At 44.7% G+C, this 12,879-nt stretch overlaps 1 protein-coding gene across 1 annotated transcript in view; it reads left to right on the top strand.

The window, feature by feature from the left end:
• CSMD1 (CUB and Sushi multiple domains 1) overlaps nucleotides 1-12,879 on the top strand; it is a 1,960,312-nt gene that overhangs the window by 1,791,590 nt on the left and 155,843 nt on the right. The window contains exons 47-48 of the mRNA XM_074947791.1: nucleotides 6,149-6,337; nucleotides 8,028-8,174. Of these exons, the coding sequence (XP_074803892.1) occupies nucleotides 6,149-6,337; nucleotides 8,028-8,174 (336 nt within the window). The remainder of the gene's footprint in view (nucleotides 1-6,148; nucleotides 6,338-8,027; nucleotides 8,175-12,879) is intronic.

Below are 12,879 nucleotides of genomic sequence, written 5' to 3'. Positions count from 1 at the left end.
GAGACAAAAGATTAAAGGAAAGCTGACCAACAGGAGACTAGTTGAATCAGAGACAACATTTAGATCATAACAAACTATGGGCTTGTCTAAACAGGGAAAAAGCCTGCAGTAGCTGGTGGAGAGTTGCTAGTGTGCAGTAACTACTCCAATGCAACTCCCTGTGTGGACACACTTACTGCACACTAAAAGTGTCTGCAAAAAGAAAAGGAATACTTGTGGCACCTTAGGGTATGTCTACACTATGAAATTAGGTCAAATTTATAGAAGTCGGTTTTGTAGAAAGCGTTTTTATACAGTTGATTGTGTGTATCCCCACACAAATGCTCTAAGTGCATGTAGTCGGTGGAGTGTGTCCACAGTACCGAGGCAACCGTCAACTTCCAGAGCATTGCACTGTGGGTGGCTATCCCACAGTTCCCGCAGTCTCCGCCGCCCATTTGAATTCTGGGTAGAAATCCCAGTGCCTGATGGGGCTAAAACATTGTCGTGGGTGGTTCTGGGTACATATCGTCAGGCCCCCGTTCCCTCCCTCCCTCCTTGAAAGCAAGGGCAGACAATCATTTTGTGCCCTTTTTCTTGAGTTACCTGTGCAGACGCCATACCATGGCAAGCATGGAGCCTGCTCAGCTAACCGTCACTGTATGTCTCCTGGGTGCTGGCAGACATGGTACTGCATTGCTACACAGCAGCAGTTTATTGCCTTTTGGCAGCAGACAGTGCAGTATGACCGGTAGCTGTCATCGACGTAGTCCTGAGTGCTTTTTTAATCGGGCACCTGGGCAAACATGGGAGTGACTCAGCCAGGTCATTTCCCTTGTTTTGTCTCGTGGCAATTCAGTCCCGCACTGTCTTTTAATCTGCAGCTAGCAGAAGATGATGGCCAGTAGTCATACTGCACCGTCTTCTGCTGAGCACCCAGGTGTTGACGATGGGTAGCCGTCGTACTGCACAGTCTGCTGCCCGCAAGATGTATAAAGATAGATGAAGTGGCTCAAAACAAGAAGTAGACCAGATTTGTTTTGTATTCATTTTCTCCTCCCTCTGTGAAATCAATGGCCTGCTACACCCAGTTTTGAGTTCTATCCTTGAGGTTTTGAGTTCTATCCTTGAGGGGGCCATTCAGTTTCTCGCAAAGCCACCTCCTTTGTTGATTTTAATTCCCTGTAAGCCAATCCTATAAGCCATGTCGTCAGTCACCCCTCCCTCCGTCAGGGCAATGGCAGACAATCGTTCCGCGCCTTTTTTCTGTGCGGACGCCATACCACGGCAAGCATACCACTCAGATCACTTTGGCAATTAGGAGCACATTAAACACCACATGCATTATCCAGCAGTATATGCAGCACCAGAACCTGGCAAAGCAATACCGGGTGAGTAGGCGACGTCAGCGCGGTGACGTGAGTGATGAGGACATGGACACAGACTTTTCTCAAAGCACGGTCCCTGGCAATGTGGGCATCATTGTGCTAATGCGGCAGGTTCATGCGGTGGAATGCCAATTCTGGGCTGGGAAACAAGCACAGACTGGTGGGACCGCATAGTGTTGCAGGTCTGGGACGATTCCCAGTGGCTGCGAAACTTTCACATGCGTAAGGGCACTTTCATGGAACTTTGTGACTTGCTTTCCCCTGCCCTGAGGCGCAAGAATACTAAGATGAGAGCAGCCCTCACAGTTGAGAAGCGAGTGGCAATAGCCCTGTGGAAGCTTGCAACGCCAGACAGCTACCGGTCAGTCAGGAATCAATTTGGAGTGGGCAAATCTACTGTGGGGGCTGCTGTGATGCAAGTAGCCCACGCAATCAAAGATCTGCTGATATCAAGGGTAGTGACCCTGGGAAATGTGCAGGTCATAGTGGATGGCTTTACTGCAATGGGATTCCCTAACTGTGGTGGGGCCATAGACAGAACCCATATCCCTATCTTGGCACCAGAGCACCAAGCTGGCGAGTACATAAACCGCAAGGGGTACTTTTCAGTAGTGCTGCAAGCACTGGTGGATCACAAGGGACGTTTCACCAACATCAACGTGGGATGGCCGGGAAAGGTACGTGATGTTCGCATCTTCAGGAACTCTGGTCTGTTTCAAAAGCTGCAGGAAGGGACTTTATTCCCAGACCAGAAAATAACCTTTGGGGACGTTGAAATGCCTATAGTTATCCTTGGGGACCCAGCCTACCCCTTAATGCCATGGCTCATGAAGCCATACACAGGCAGCCTGGACAGTAGTCAGGAGCTGTTCAACTATAGACTGAGCAAGTGCAGAATGGTGGTAGAATGTGCATTTGGACGTTTAAAAGCGCACTGGTGCAGTTTACTGACTCGGTTAGACCTCAGCTAAACCAATATTCCCACTGTTATTACTGCTTGCTGTGCGCTCCACAATATCTGTGAGAGTAAGGGGGAGATGTTTATGGCGGGGTGGGAGGTTGAGGCAAATCGCCGGGCCGCTGGTTACGCACAGCCAGACACCAGGGCAGTTAGAAGAGCACAGGAGGGCATGGTGCGCATCAGAGAAGCTTTGAAAACCAGTTTCATGACTGGACAGGCTACGGTGTGAAAGTTCTGTTTGTTTCTCCTTGATGAAACCCCCCGTCCCTTGGTTCACTCTACTTCCCTGTAAGCTAACCACCCTCCCACCTCCCTTCGATCACCACTTGCAGAGGCAATAAAGTCATTGTTGCTTCACATTCATGCATTCTTTATTCATTCATCACACAAATAGGGGGATAACTACCAAGGTAGTCCATGAGGGGTGGTGAAGGAGAGAAGCACCAGGAGGGGTGGTGGAGGAGGGAAGGACAAGGCCACACAGCACTTTAAAAGTTTAAAACTTTAAAACTTATTGAATGCCAGCCTTCTGTTGCTTGGGCAATCCTCTGTGGTGGAGTGGCCGGAGGCCCCCCCACCGCGTTCTTGGGCGTCTGGGTGAGGAGGCTATGGAACTTGGGGAGGAGGGCGGTTGGTTACACAGGGGCTGTAGCGGCGGTCTGGGCTCCTGCTGCCTTTCCTGCAGCTCAACCATACGCTGGAGCATATTGGTTTGATCCTCCAGCAGCCTCAGCATTGAATCCTGCCTCCTCTCATCATGCTGCCGCCATCTTTCAGCTTCAGCCCTCTCTTCAGCCCGCCACTTACTCTCTTCAGCCCGCCACCTCTCCTCCCGGTCATTTTGTGCTTTCCTGCACTCTGACATTGTCTGCCTCCACGCATTTGTCTGTGCTCTGTCAGTGTGGGAGGACAGCATGAGCTCAGAGAACATTTCATCACGAGTGCGTTTTTTTCACCTTCTGATCTTCGCTAGCCTCTGGGAAGGGGAAGATCCTGTGATCCTTGAAACACATACAGCTGGTGGAGAAAAAAAAAGGGACAGTGGTATTTAAAAAGACACATTTTATAGAACAATGGGTACACTCTTTCACGGTAAACCTTGCTGTTAACATTACATACATAGCACATGTGCTTTCATTACAAGGTCACATTTTGCCTCCCCCCAGCGCATGGCTAGCCCCTTCCCCCTCCCCTCCCCCCCTCCACCCCCGTGGCTAACAGCGGAGAACATTTCTGTTCAGCCACAGGCAGACAGCCCAGCAGGAACGGGTACCTCTGAGTGTCCCCTTAAGAAAAGCACCCTATTTCAACCAGGTGACCATGAATGATATCAGTCTCCTGAGGATAACACAGAGAGATAAAGAACGGATGTTGTTTGAATGCCAGCAAACATACACTGCAATGCTTTGTTCTACAATGATTCCCGAGTACGTGCTACTGGCCTGGTGTCGTAAAGTGTCCTACCATGGTGGATGGAATAAGGCTGTCCTCCCCAGAAACCTTTTGCAAAGGCTTTGGGAGTACATCCAGGAGAGCCACGAATGCCAGGGCAAATTAATCATTAAACATGCTTGCTTTTAAACCATGTATAATATTTTAAAAGGTACACTCACCAGAGGTCCCTTCTCTGCCTGGTGGGTCCGGGAGGCAGCCTTGGGTGGGTTCGGGGGGTACTGGCTCCAGGTCCAGGGTGAGAAACAGTTCCTGGCTGTCGGGAAAACCGGTTTCTCCGCTTGCTTGCTGTGCGCTATCTACAACCTCATCATCATCATCTTCCTTGTCCCCAAAACCTGCTTCCGTGTTGGCTCCATCTCCATTGAAGGAGTCAAACAACACGGCTGGGGTAGTGGTGGCTGAACCCCCTAAAATGGCATGCAGCTCATCATAGAAGCGGCATGTTTGGGGCTCGGATCCGGAGCGGCTGTTCGCCTCTCTGGTTTTCTGGTAGGCTTGCCTCAGCTCCTTAAGTTTCACGAAGCACTGCTTCGGGTCCCTGTTATGGCCTCTGTCCTTCATGCCCTGGGAGATTTTGACAAATGTTTCGGCATTTCAAAAACTGGAACGGAGTTCTGATAGCACGGATTCCTCTCCCCATACAGCGATCAGATCCCGTACCTCCCGTTCGGTCCATGCTGGAGCTCTTTTGCGATTCTGGGACTCCATCATGGTCACCTCTGCTGATGAGCTCTGCACTCACCTGCAGCTTGCCACACTGGCCAAACAGGAAATTGAAATTCAAAAGTTCACGGGCCTTTTCCTGTCTACCTGGCCAGTGCATCTGAGTTGAGAGTCCTGTCCAGAGCGGTCACAATGGAGCACTCTGGGATAGCTCCCGGAGGCCAATACCATCTAATTGCATCCACAGTACCCCAAATTCGACCCAGCAAGGCCGATTTCAGCGCTAATCCCCTTGTCGGGGTTGGAGGAAGGAAATCTATTTTAAGAGCCCTTTAAGTCGAAAAAAAGGGCTTCGTTGTGTGGATGGGTGCAGGGTTAAATCGATTTAATCCTGCTAAATTGGACCTCAACTCCTAGTGTAGACCAGGGCTTAGAGACTAACGTGTGTGCATTAGCTTAATGCATTTTAGAAGTGTACTAAGCTAAACCACCTGATGGCACTCTTAGTGTGCAGCAAGAGTGTCTACATGGAGAGTTAGGATGGAGCAGTTAGTGGGATTAAAATTCACAATTTTGCTCAGTGTGCACTAACTTCCTTGTATAGACAAGCCCTTAAAGATATTTAAGATCAGTGTAATTCTTTGTCATCTATAAGAGATGATAAATGTCAATATGTACAATGTGAATCTCATGGGTGATGCTTTAAAATTAAAAGTTAAAAGAACTGGTGTGGGGTGGGGGAATTATATACACTTGGCTGAATAAAACTACTCTTGAATTCAATGTAAATATAAGTATCAGAGGGGTAGCCATGTTAGTCTGGATGAAGTGGTATTCACCCATGAAAGCTTATGCTCCAATACGTCTGTCTATAAGGTGCCACAGGACTCTTTGCTGCTTTTAAGGTAAATATATTGTCTGAGGAACTTACACTTAATTTCCTTTAATAACATTGCATGCCAACAAATTGCTAGACTTACCAGTTTATATCTTTTGACTAATGGGCGTGTTAGGGTAGCAACCATTTGACCTGACTTGTATCTTGCATTCCAAAAAAAGAAATGAATATTTGATTCTTCCAAACTCAGTTGGAAGGGACAAGCCAAATTTTCAAATATAAGAGTTTAAGTAGAACACATGAACACACATGTGGGTGGTGAGCATCACACATGTGGATGGTCACATTAGCACTTGGGTACATATGGCCAACGTTCCCTCTAATTTTTGACAGGGTGTGTGCACAAAGAATTTCTTCTGTGCAAATTGTTGTGCTTCTGTGCAAATTTTTGTGAGCGCGGTGTTTCATCGTGTGCGTGGGGTTTAGGATCTGTGCGTGCGCGCACACGCGCACAGCTTAGAGGGAACAGTGCATATGGTCTACTTGATTGTAAACTCCTTGGAGTGAGGAGTGTCTTGAGATCTTTATTTGGTATATTCTTATTATTAGCTTGTTTTATAATTCAGATTGCTGAGTTAGGATCCAGTCCAGTTCCTCTATCTGTTAATGGGAGTTTTACCATTGACTGCACTGAGTTAAGTATCACCACATTTAGTGAATAAGTACAATATGATTGAAAGACAGCAAAAATTGAAAATTGATGCTGAAGTCTTCATTTATATGTCTGAAAAATAGTAAAGTTTGTAAGAAGGCAAAAGGTGTATTGATTTCTTTTCTTTTCTTTTTCTTTTTTTTTTTTTTTAGCACAATGCCCAGCAAATGAAATCCGTACAGAATCATCTGGAGTGATCCTCAGTCCAGGTTACCCAGGAAACTACCCCAATTCTCAGACCTGTTCCTGGACTATTAAAGTTGAACCAAGCTATAACATCTCTATTTTTGTAGAAATTTTTCAGAGTGAAAAACAGTTTGATGAATTGGAAATATTTGATGGTAAGAGTTATTTAACTATCATCTGATTTCAAACAATGAATATAGATATGAGAGAAACTGAATTTCCAGAATGTTTGTGCCATCAGATAATGATGTGTTTGGAACCTCCAAATGACTATTCTGCTCCAAGTCTAAAGTTTGGTACCCAGTGTTGTTTTCAATTACAATATTTTTGGAAAAGCAGCTGATTAATTTTGTTAGGCCTGTCCTATTAGATTCATGTAAAAAATGGAAACCTGAGTGGAAAGTTTAATCTCTTTACAGAAATTTGATAAATGATTATATATTTTCATTGTGAACCTAGTTTTTTGGGGAAAAAAGCGTGCCATTGGATTCCCATAAATTATACCATAGATTATTGCCATCTGAGTTTAGATAATAGTATAGATAGAGCTATTTTACTATTCTTGGGCCAAATCCTGCGCTGAGAAATCACATGCAACTCTTGCAAATCACATGTGGGCATCTGAGCACAGAATTTAGCATGTTATCTTTGTAATGTTGTCATTCCTGGTGAGGCAATTCTCTTGGATTGAAATACCATATGTTTATATTCATAGAATTATTTAGGGTCCAAGTGCTCTCTAATCAGACATTCAGTTCATTCTCTTTATATTGTAGCAGAATGTGTATCACGAGTCTTGAGTACATCTAGTAAAGATGATTTCACAGCCCTTTATTACCTTATTCTATTGACTGTTCTCGTAAAATATTCCTCTCGTTCCTAAACTAATTTTTTCCTGCTGCAGTTTAAGATGATTACTACTTATTCTGTTGTCATTGACTAATGAGGGAAATTGGTCCAAAAACACTTCATAACATACTTTTATGTATTTGAAGACTATTATCATGTCTACCCCTATTAAGCAAGAAGACTGCATGGCACAACTGATTAATGTACACTTTGGGCATATTCTCATCATGTTACCAGGATACCCAAAAGGATATTAATCATTATCAAATGGTTTGACGTATCTTGTAAATATAATTTGGACAGTCTTTTTTTCCTTTATCAATTGATCTTTTAATATCTACAGTTATTATAAAAATATTCATTAGCAATCTACAATGGTTTATTATAAAAACAAAATTTTGCAATCTTTTCAAATTGCCAGTTTTCTCTCTATAAGCTTCCCTGGCTCTGAGAGGTCAAAGAAGTAATTAGTGAGGGAGAGCTATTAAGATTCTCCCTGTCTCCTCACTACTCAGCACACATCTTTCAGATTAGATAACGGCCACAGCTTTCCCTGGAACTTCCCCAGTGGCTTAAGCAATGTGTAACTATTTTTTTTTTTTAAAGAAAACCATTTAGGTTGCTTAATTCTCCTGGTGGAATTCTTTCTTATTTACTCATACATTAATTTTTAATCAAATCCAAGTATTGATACTAAATCTAGGGGAAGAGTTAATATAGTTAACCAATTACCAGTCTTAGACACATTTTCTAGCATATCCTCTTTGTGATGTAAAATCGCTTTTGGCTAAATTAATCTCTGGAATAACTCCGGGTGAAGTCAGTGGAGTTACACCAGGGATGATTTGGGATCATTTTCTTTCAATAAAGCTCTAGTTGGAGTATTAGAAGCATCAACCTTAGCTCAAAAGTCTTTGTCACTCATCTGTATCTCATTACAGAAGAGCTACATTTTTTTAAAAAAGAAAATAACATTCACTTTCCCTGATTCTAAAGGTTCTTCTGGGCAAAACCCTTTGTTGGTTTCATTAAGTGGAAATCATACTGGACAGCTAAACTTCACAAGCAGAAATAATCAGCTATATCTTCGCTGGTCAACTGACCACGCAACCAGTAAGAGGGGATTCAAGATACGTTACTCAGGTTAGTAACTGTTATATGCTTAGATTAAATTATACTTTGTTTACACAAAGTAATCAATAACACTTTAAGACTTAAAATATTCATATCTAGTTGGCTGTAACTGACTGCTTCTCTGAAAATAGTAAATCTTGCATGATATGGTTGTCACATCCCAGGGTGCAGTCCAGACTAGCAAGGGGTTGCACCTGCCCTGCAATCGTCGGTGCCTCTCAGTGCTTTTCTGCTGTATTTCCCAACCTGGGCCCCTCATAAATAACCCTCCAGCATGCAGCTCACACCAAGTGTCTGTGTATAGCTGCAACCAGCCAGCACCATTCTGGACATACTCTGGCTTCTACCAGCCATGGTTACCATTTGCAGGGTGACTCCACTCCCATTCCTGAATTTTCCCACAAAAAGGATGTTCTGCACTGTCCAGCCTCACCTGGACATTTCAGATAATAGAGATCCATTGCCCTTGTTAAGGGGTCAGTAGTCAACAATTTGATTCTTAACTGGAGTTACCCAAACAGTTGAGTTTAAACACAACACTGAATTTGTTTTGTTTAAAAATAAAATAAGTTTATATAAATACAAAGAGAGATTTTAAGTGAATACAAGTATAAGGCATAGAAGTCAGAAATGGTTACAAGAAAAGTAAAGATAAAATGTTTTCTAGTATCTAAAATGTAACAAACTAGACCTAGTTCCATCTAAAATCCTTTCCACATGATCCCAGCAACAAGGCTGATGAAATTATCTGATCAGGATCCCCTCCCAAAGTTCCTTTGTCTTCTTAGGAGAAAGAGGAAGAAAGAACCTGTGTTATTTTTGCCCCTCATTTTATAATGATCACACCGCCCCTAAAGTTGGGGGGGGTGTTGTCCAGGTTTGCAGGAGGAATGCAGTAGTGCTTTATGGTGGTGGTGGGGGGGGGAGGGGGGCAGGGTGGCAAGGCAAAAGGTCAAACTGATGCAAAAAGGTGGGTTGTGGTCAGCTTTGCAGCACTGACGCACCCTCTGGGAATGTAACAAGTGGAAGGTTTTAAAGGTGCAAGCCCTGATGTTGGAAACCTTTTTCTCCATGCAGCAGGCTTTGGGCTGCAAGACAAAAGGCCATTGGAAGATGGGAACTCAACTGGGTCCGGGGAGGGTGGCGGGGTTGTGGGGGGGGTTAGGCAGCCAAGCTAATTGCTGGTGCCTCCTTGTGGCAGATGTCCAGTGCATGTCCTCTGTAGGGAAGGCATCCAGTGACCAGATAAATGGCCTGGTAAAGGACTTAAAAAGGAGGTGCTGGTTAAAGGAATGGAACAGTGTGGGATTTTGGGCTCTATGGTTGGAACGTCAGGGAGCCAAACTCCCTTTCTGATAGCCCACCTTACCCCTCCTATGAGAGGAGGGGGGTGGATGATAAGGTCCCTGCCAATAGATGTGCTGGATGGACTTGGATGGAAAAGAGGGGGAGCTGGTGGAACCCCTGCAGGTAATAACAGAATAAACATGGCATTATCTGCACTATGCATTTTTATCTACTGGGTAGTCCCAGGCATCTAATAATAAAGTTGCAGCCTGATTAAATCCATATCAAATGTCTCCTATCCTTCTTTCAGTATAGCCAAACAATCCATTGACCCTTTGAAATGCATTTTCCTGAGGGTTATCCCTAAAGTTTCTTCCCGCTATAAGGACAGAGACATGGAGTCTTGTGGTGAAAGAGGTTTCATATGGTGTTTTTGATTGGTGATTGCCAGTCAACTTTGAAGACACTTGGCTAGAAGCATTAGCTTGTCTTTTGTCTTTAAGAAACTGTTTTGCCCCCATCCCAGACTTGTCTGGTAAACACACTTCAGTCATAATTTCAGCTTATGTTTGTAACTTTACATATAATGTTGCTACATACACTTCACCATGATATCATTGATCAGTGAGTTATTAGTTTCAACTGATACTTCACAAGGCATATTTTGTACAACAATTATAATAGTGTGTAGAGTGTGAATACAGTGTGCATTCAGTCACAATAGTACTTTCATCTGAGGATCTCAAAGTGCTTTACTGGGGAGGGTAAGTAGTAATATCCTAATTTTACAGCTCAAGAAAGTGAGGCAGAGAGAGAGACAAAAAGTATCTGTTCTTTGCTGTCTGAATACACTGTATGTAAAACCTGTGATGTAAATTACAAGATGATGATTCACGGAGTTATGAGATACAGGGGTATTGAATTATATAACATTAGCAAGAATACCAGTTGAACAAATCCTGAACAAATACGATGAGCTTGGCCTAAAAGGTATTGAAACATAGCAGGGCTGAGGGAAGGAATCCTAAGCCACAGTAGTTATATCACCATGTCACCTATGTAGCTAGCTAATGGGTATGGGGTGAATAGTGGATGAGCTCTGCTGCTACTTTCCTCTACAGGGTTTTTGTCATATAGATCTGAACTGTGGGGCAAATCCTCCCCCCACAGAGTCTGGCCTAACGGGGTACGGAGTAGCTATTATTCAGTGGTGGTTATTGGGGAATATTACAGTCAACGAAAAACTGGGTATGAGTCAGCAGTGTGCCCTTGTTGCCAAGAAGGCTAACGCCATATTGGGCTGCATTAGTAGGAGCATCGCCAGCAGATCGAGGGAAGTGATTATTCCCCTCTGTGCGATACTGGTGGAGCCACAGCTGGAATATTGCGTCCACTTTTGTGCCCCCCACTACTAAAAGGATGTGGACGAATTGGAGAGAGTCCAGCACAGGGCAACAAAAATGATTAGGGGCCTGGGACACAAGATTTACGAGGAGAGGCTGAGGGAACTGAGCTTATTTAGTCTGCAGAATTGAAGAGTGAGGGGGGATTTAATAGCAGCCTTCAATTACCTGAAGGGGGATTCCAAAGAGGTTGGAGCTAGGGTGTTCACAGTGGTGGCAGAGGACAGAACAAGGAGCAATGGTCTCAAGTTGCAGTGGAGGAGGTTTAGGTTGGATATTAGGAAAACTATTTCACTAGGAGGGTGGTGAAGCACTGGAATGGGTTACCTAGGAAGGTGGTGGAATCTCCATCCTTAGAGGTTTTTAAGGCCTGGCTTGACAAAGCCCTGGCTAGGATGATTTATTTGGGATTGGTCCTGCTTTGAGCAACGTGTTGGACTAGATGACCTCCTGACGTCTCTTCCAACCCTATTCTTCTCTGATTCTATGATTACTTAACAAGCCACAGAACTGCTGTGCTGACACTCAGCAAAGGCTGTTTCAGCCCACTGGTTCCTCTACTACAAGGGGCATAGGAAGGAAGGATCTGCATAGCAGTAGTTACTTGCCCCTGGCCCAGGCAACTCTGGGCACCAGGGCAGAACAGTCAATGGGCCCACACACACACACAAGCTGCGCCTGCGTGGACGCAGTCCGCCTGACATTTGGGCGGTGCTGTGTCTGTGCTTGCTGGTGCCCAGTGAGCTGCTGGCTGCATTACTGGGCGTGCTCTTCCAGCACAGCCAGGGTGTCCACATGCCTGCCCGGCAGGGTTGCCAGCTGTCTAATCGCGCAAACCCAAAGACCCTTGCCCTGCCCCAGCCCTGCCCCTTCTCTGAGACCATGCCCCTGTCCCGCCGCTTCTTCAAGGCCCAACCCTCTGATCACTCTATCCCCCCTCCCTCCGTCGCTCACTCTCCCCCACCCTCACTCACTTTCACCAGGCTGGGGCAGGGAGTTGGGGTGTGGGAGGGTGTGAGAGGTCATGCTCTGAGAGGGAGTTTGGGTGCAGGAGGCGGTCCAAGGTCGTGCTCTGGGAGGCAGTTTGGGTGTGAGGGGGGATGAGGGGTCGGGTTCTGGGAGGGAGTTTGGGTGCAGGAGGGGGTGATGGGTGCAGGCTCTGGGAGAGAGTTTGATTGTGGGAGGGGATGTAGAGTGCAGGCTCTGGATAGATTAGGCAGCTCCCTGTCTGGCATGCTGGCTTTTGTTAATTTCAGTCTGAGGCGCCTCTCTCTCCCCATTCATTGTATGGGAGTTTAGGCACCTACCTCAGACTTTGTGAATTGTTGTGATTTTCTAGGTGCCTAAAAATTAGGTGCTGTGATGCTCTGCATCTCAACACCTAACTCCTTATGTGCATATAGGCCTTAATCTCTCTCTGCTTCAGTTCCCCATCTGTAAAATTGGATTAATAGCATTTTGCTTCCTCACAGTGGTGTTGTAAGGAAAAATACATTAAAGATTGTTAGGCACCATCAGAAACTATGGTGATGGGGCCATATAAGTACTTAAAAGCTAGAAATAGGTCTGATTCATCGCTACAGCATTCCAAATTTACGCTAGTGTAACTCCAACAATACAACATATACAATAAGCAAAAACAATAGAGTTTTTCATTTAAAAAATGGATGATGGGAGAATTAGACCTTATAAATGAATAATTAGAGAATATCGCATTATTAAGAATAATGCTGAGATTTACAAAGTGACCTAAGGGATTTTGACACTCAATTCAAATTAATTTTTGGGGGGGGGGGACTTTGCATCCAAATCCCTTGGGCAGCATTGAAAATCTCAGCCTAAATGTTTTAAATGATCCAGAAAGAGATTATATTATGTGAAAGAAAATGTATGATCTTACAAATGCAGACCAGTGTATACCCATGCTCCTGCTGTCCATGCATTGGTTGACTGGTGATGTATCTTACAGCATTGCAGTATGACAAGCCAGGCAGTCATTTTTCTGTTTGTGGCAAGGTGGGTGA

The sequence above is a fragment of the Natator depressus genome, chromosome 3, assembly GCF_965152275.1.
Source record: "Natator depressus isolate rNatDep1 chromosome 3, rNatDep2.hap1, whole genome shotgun sequence".
Taxonomy (NCBI): Eukaryota; Metazoa; Chordata; order Testudines; family Cheloniidae; genus Natator; species Natator depressus.
Note: the sequence above shows the minus strand (reverse complement) of the source record. Positions and strands in the feature narration are given on the sequence as shown.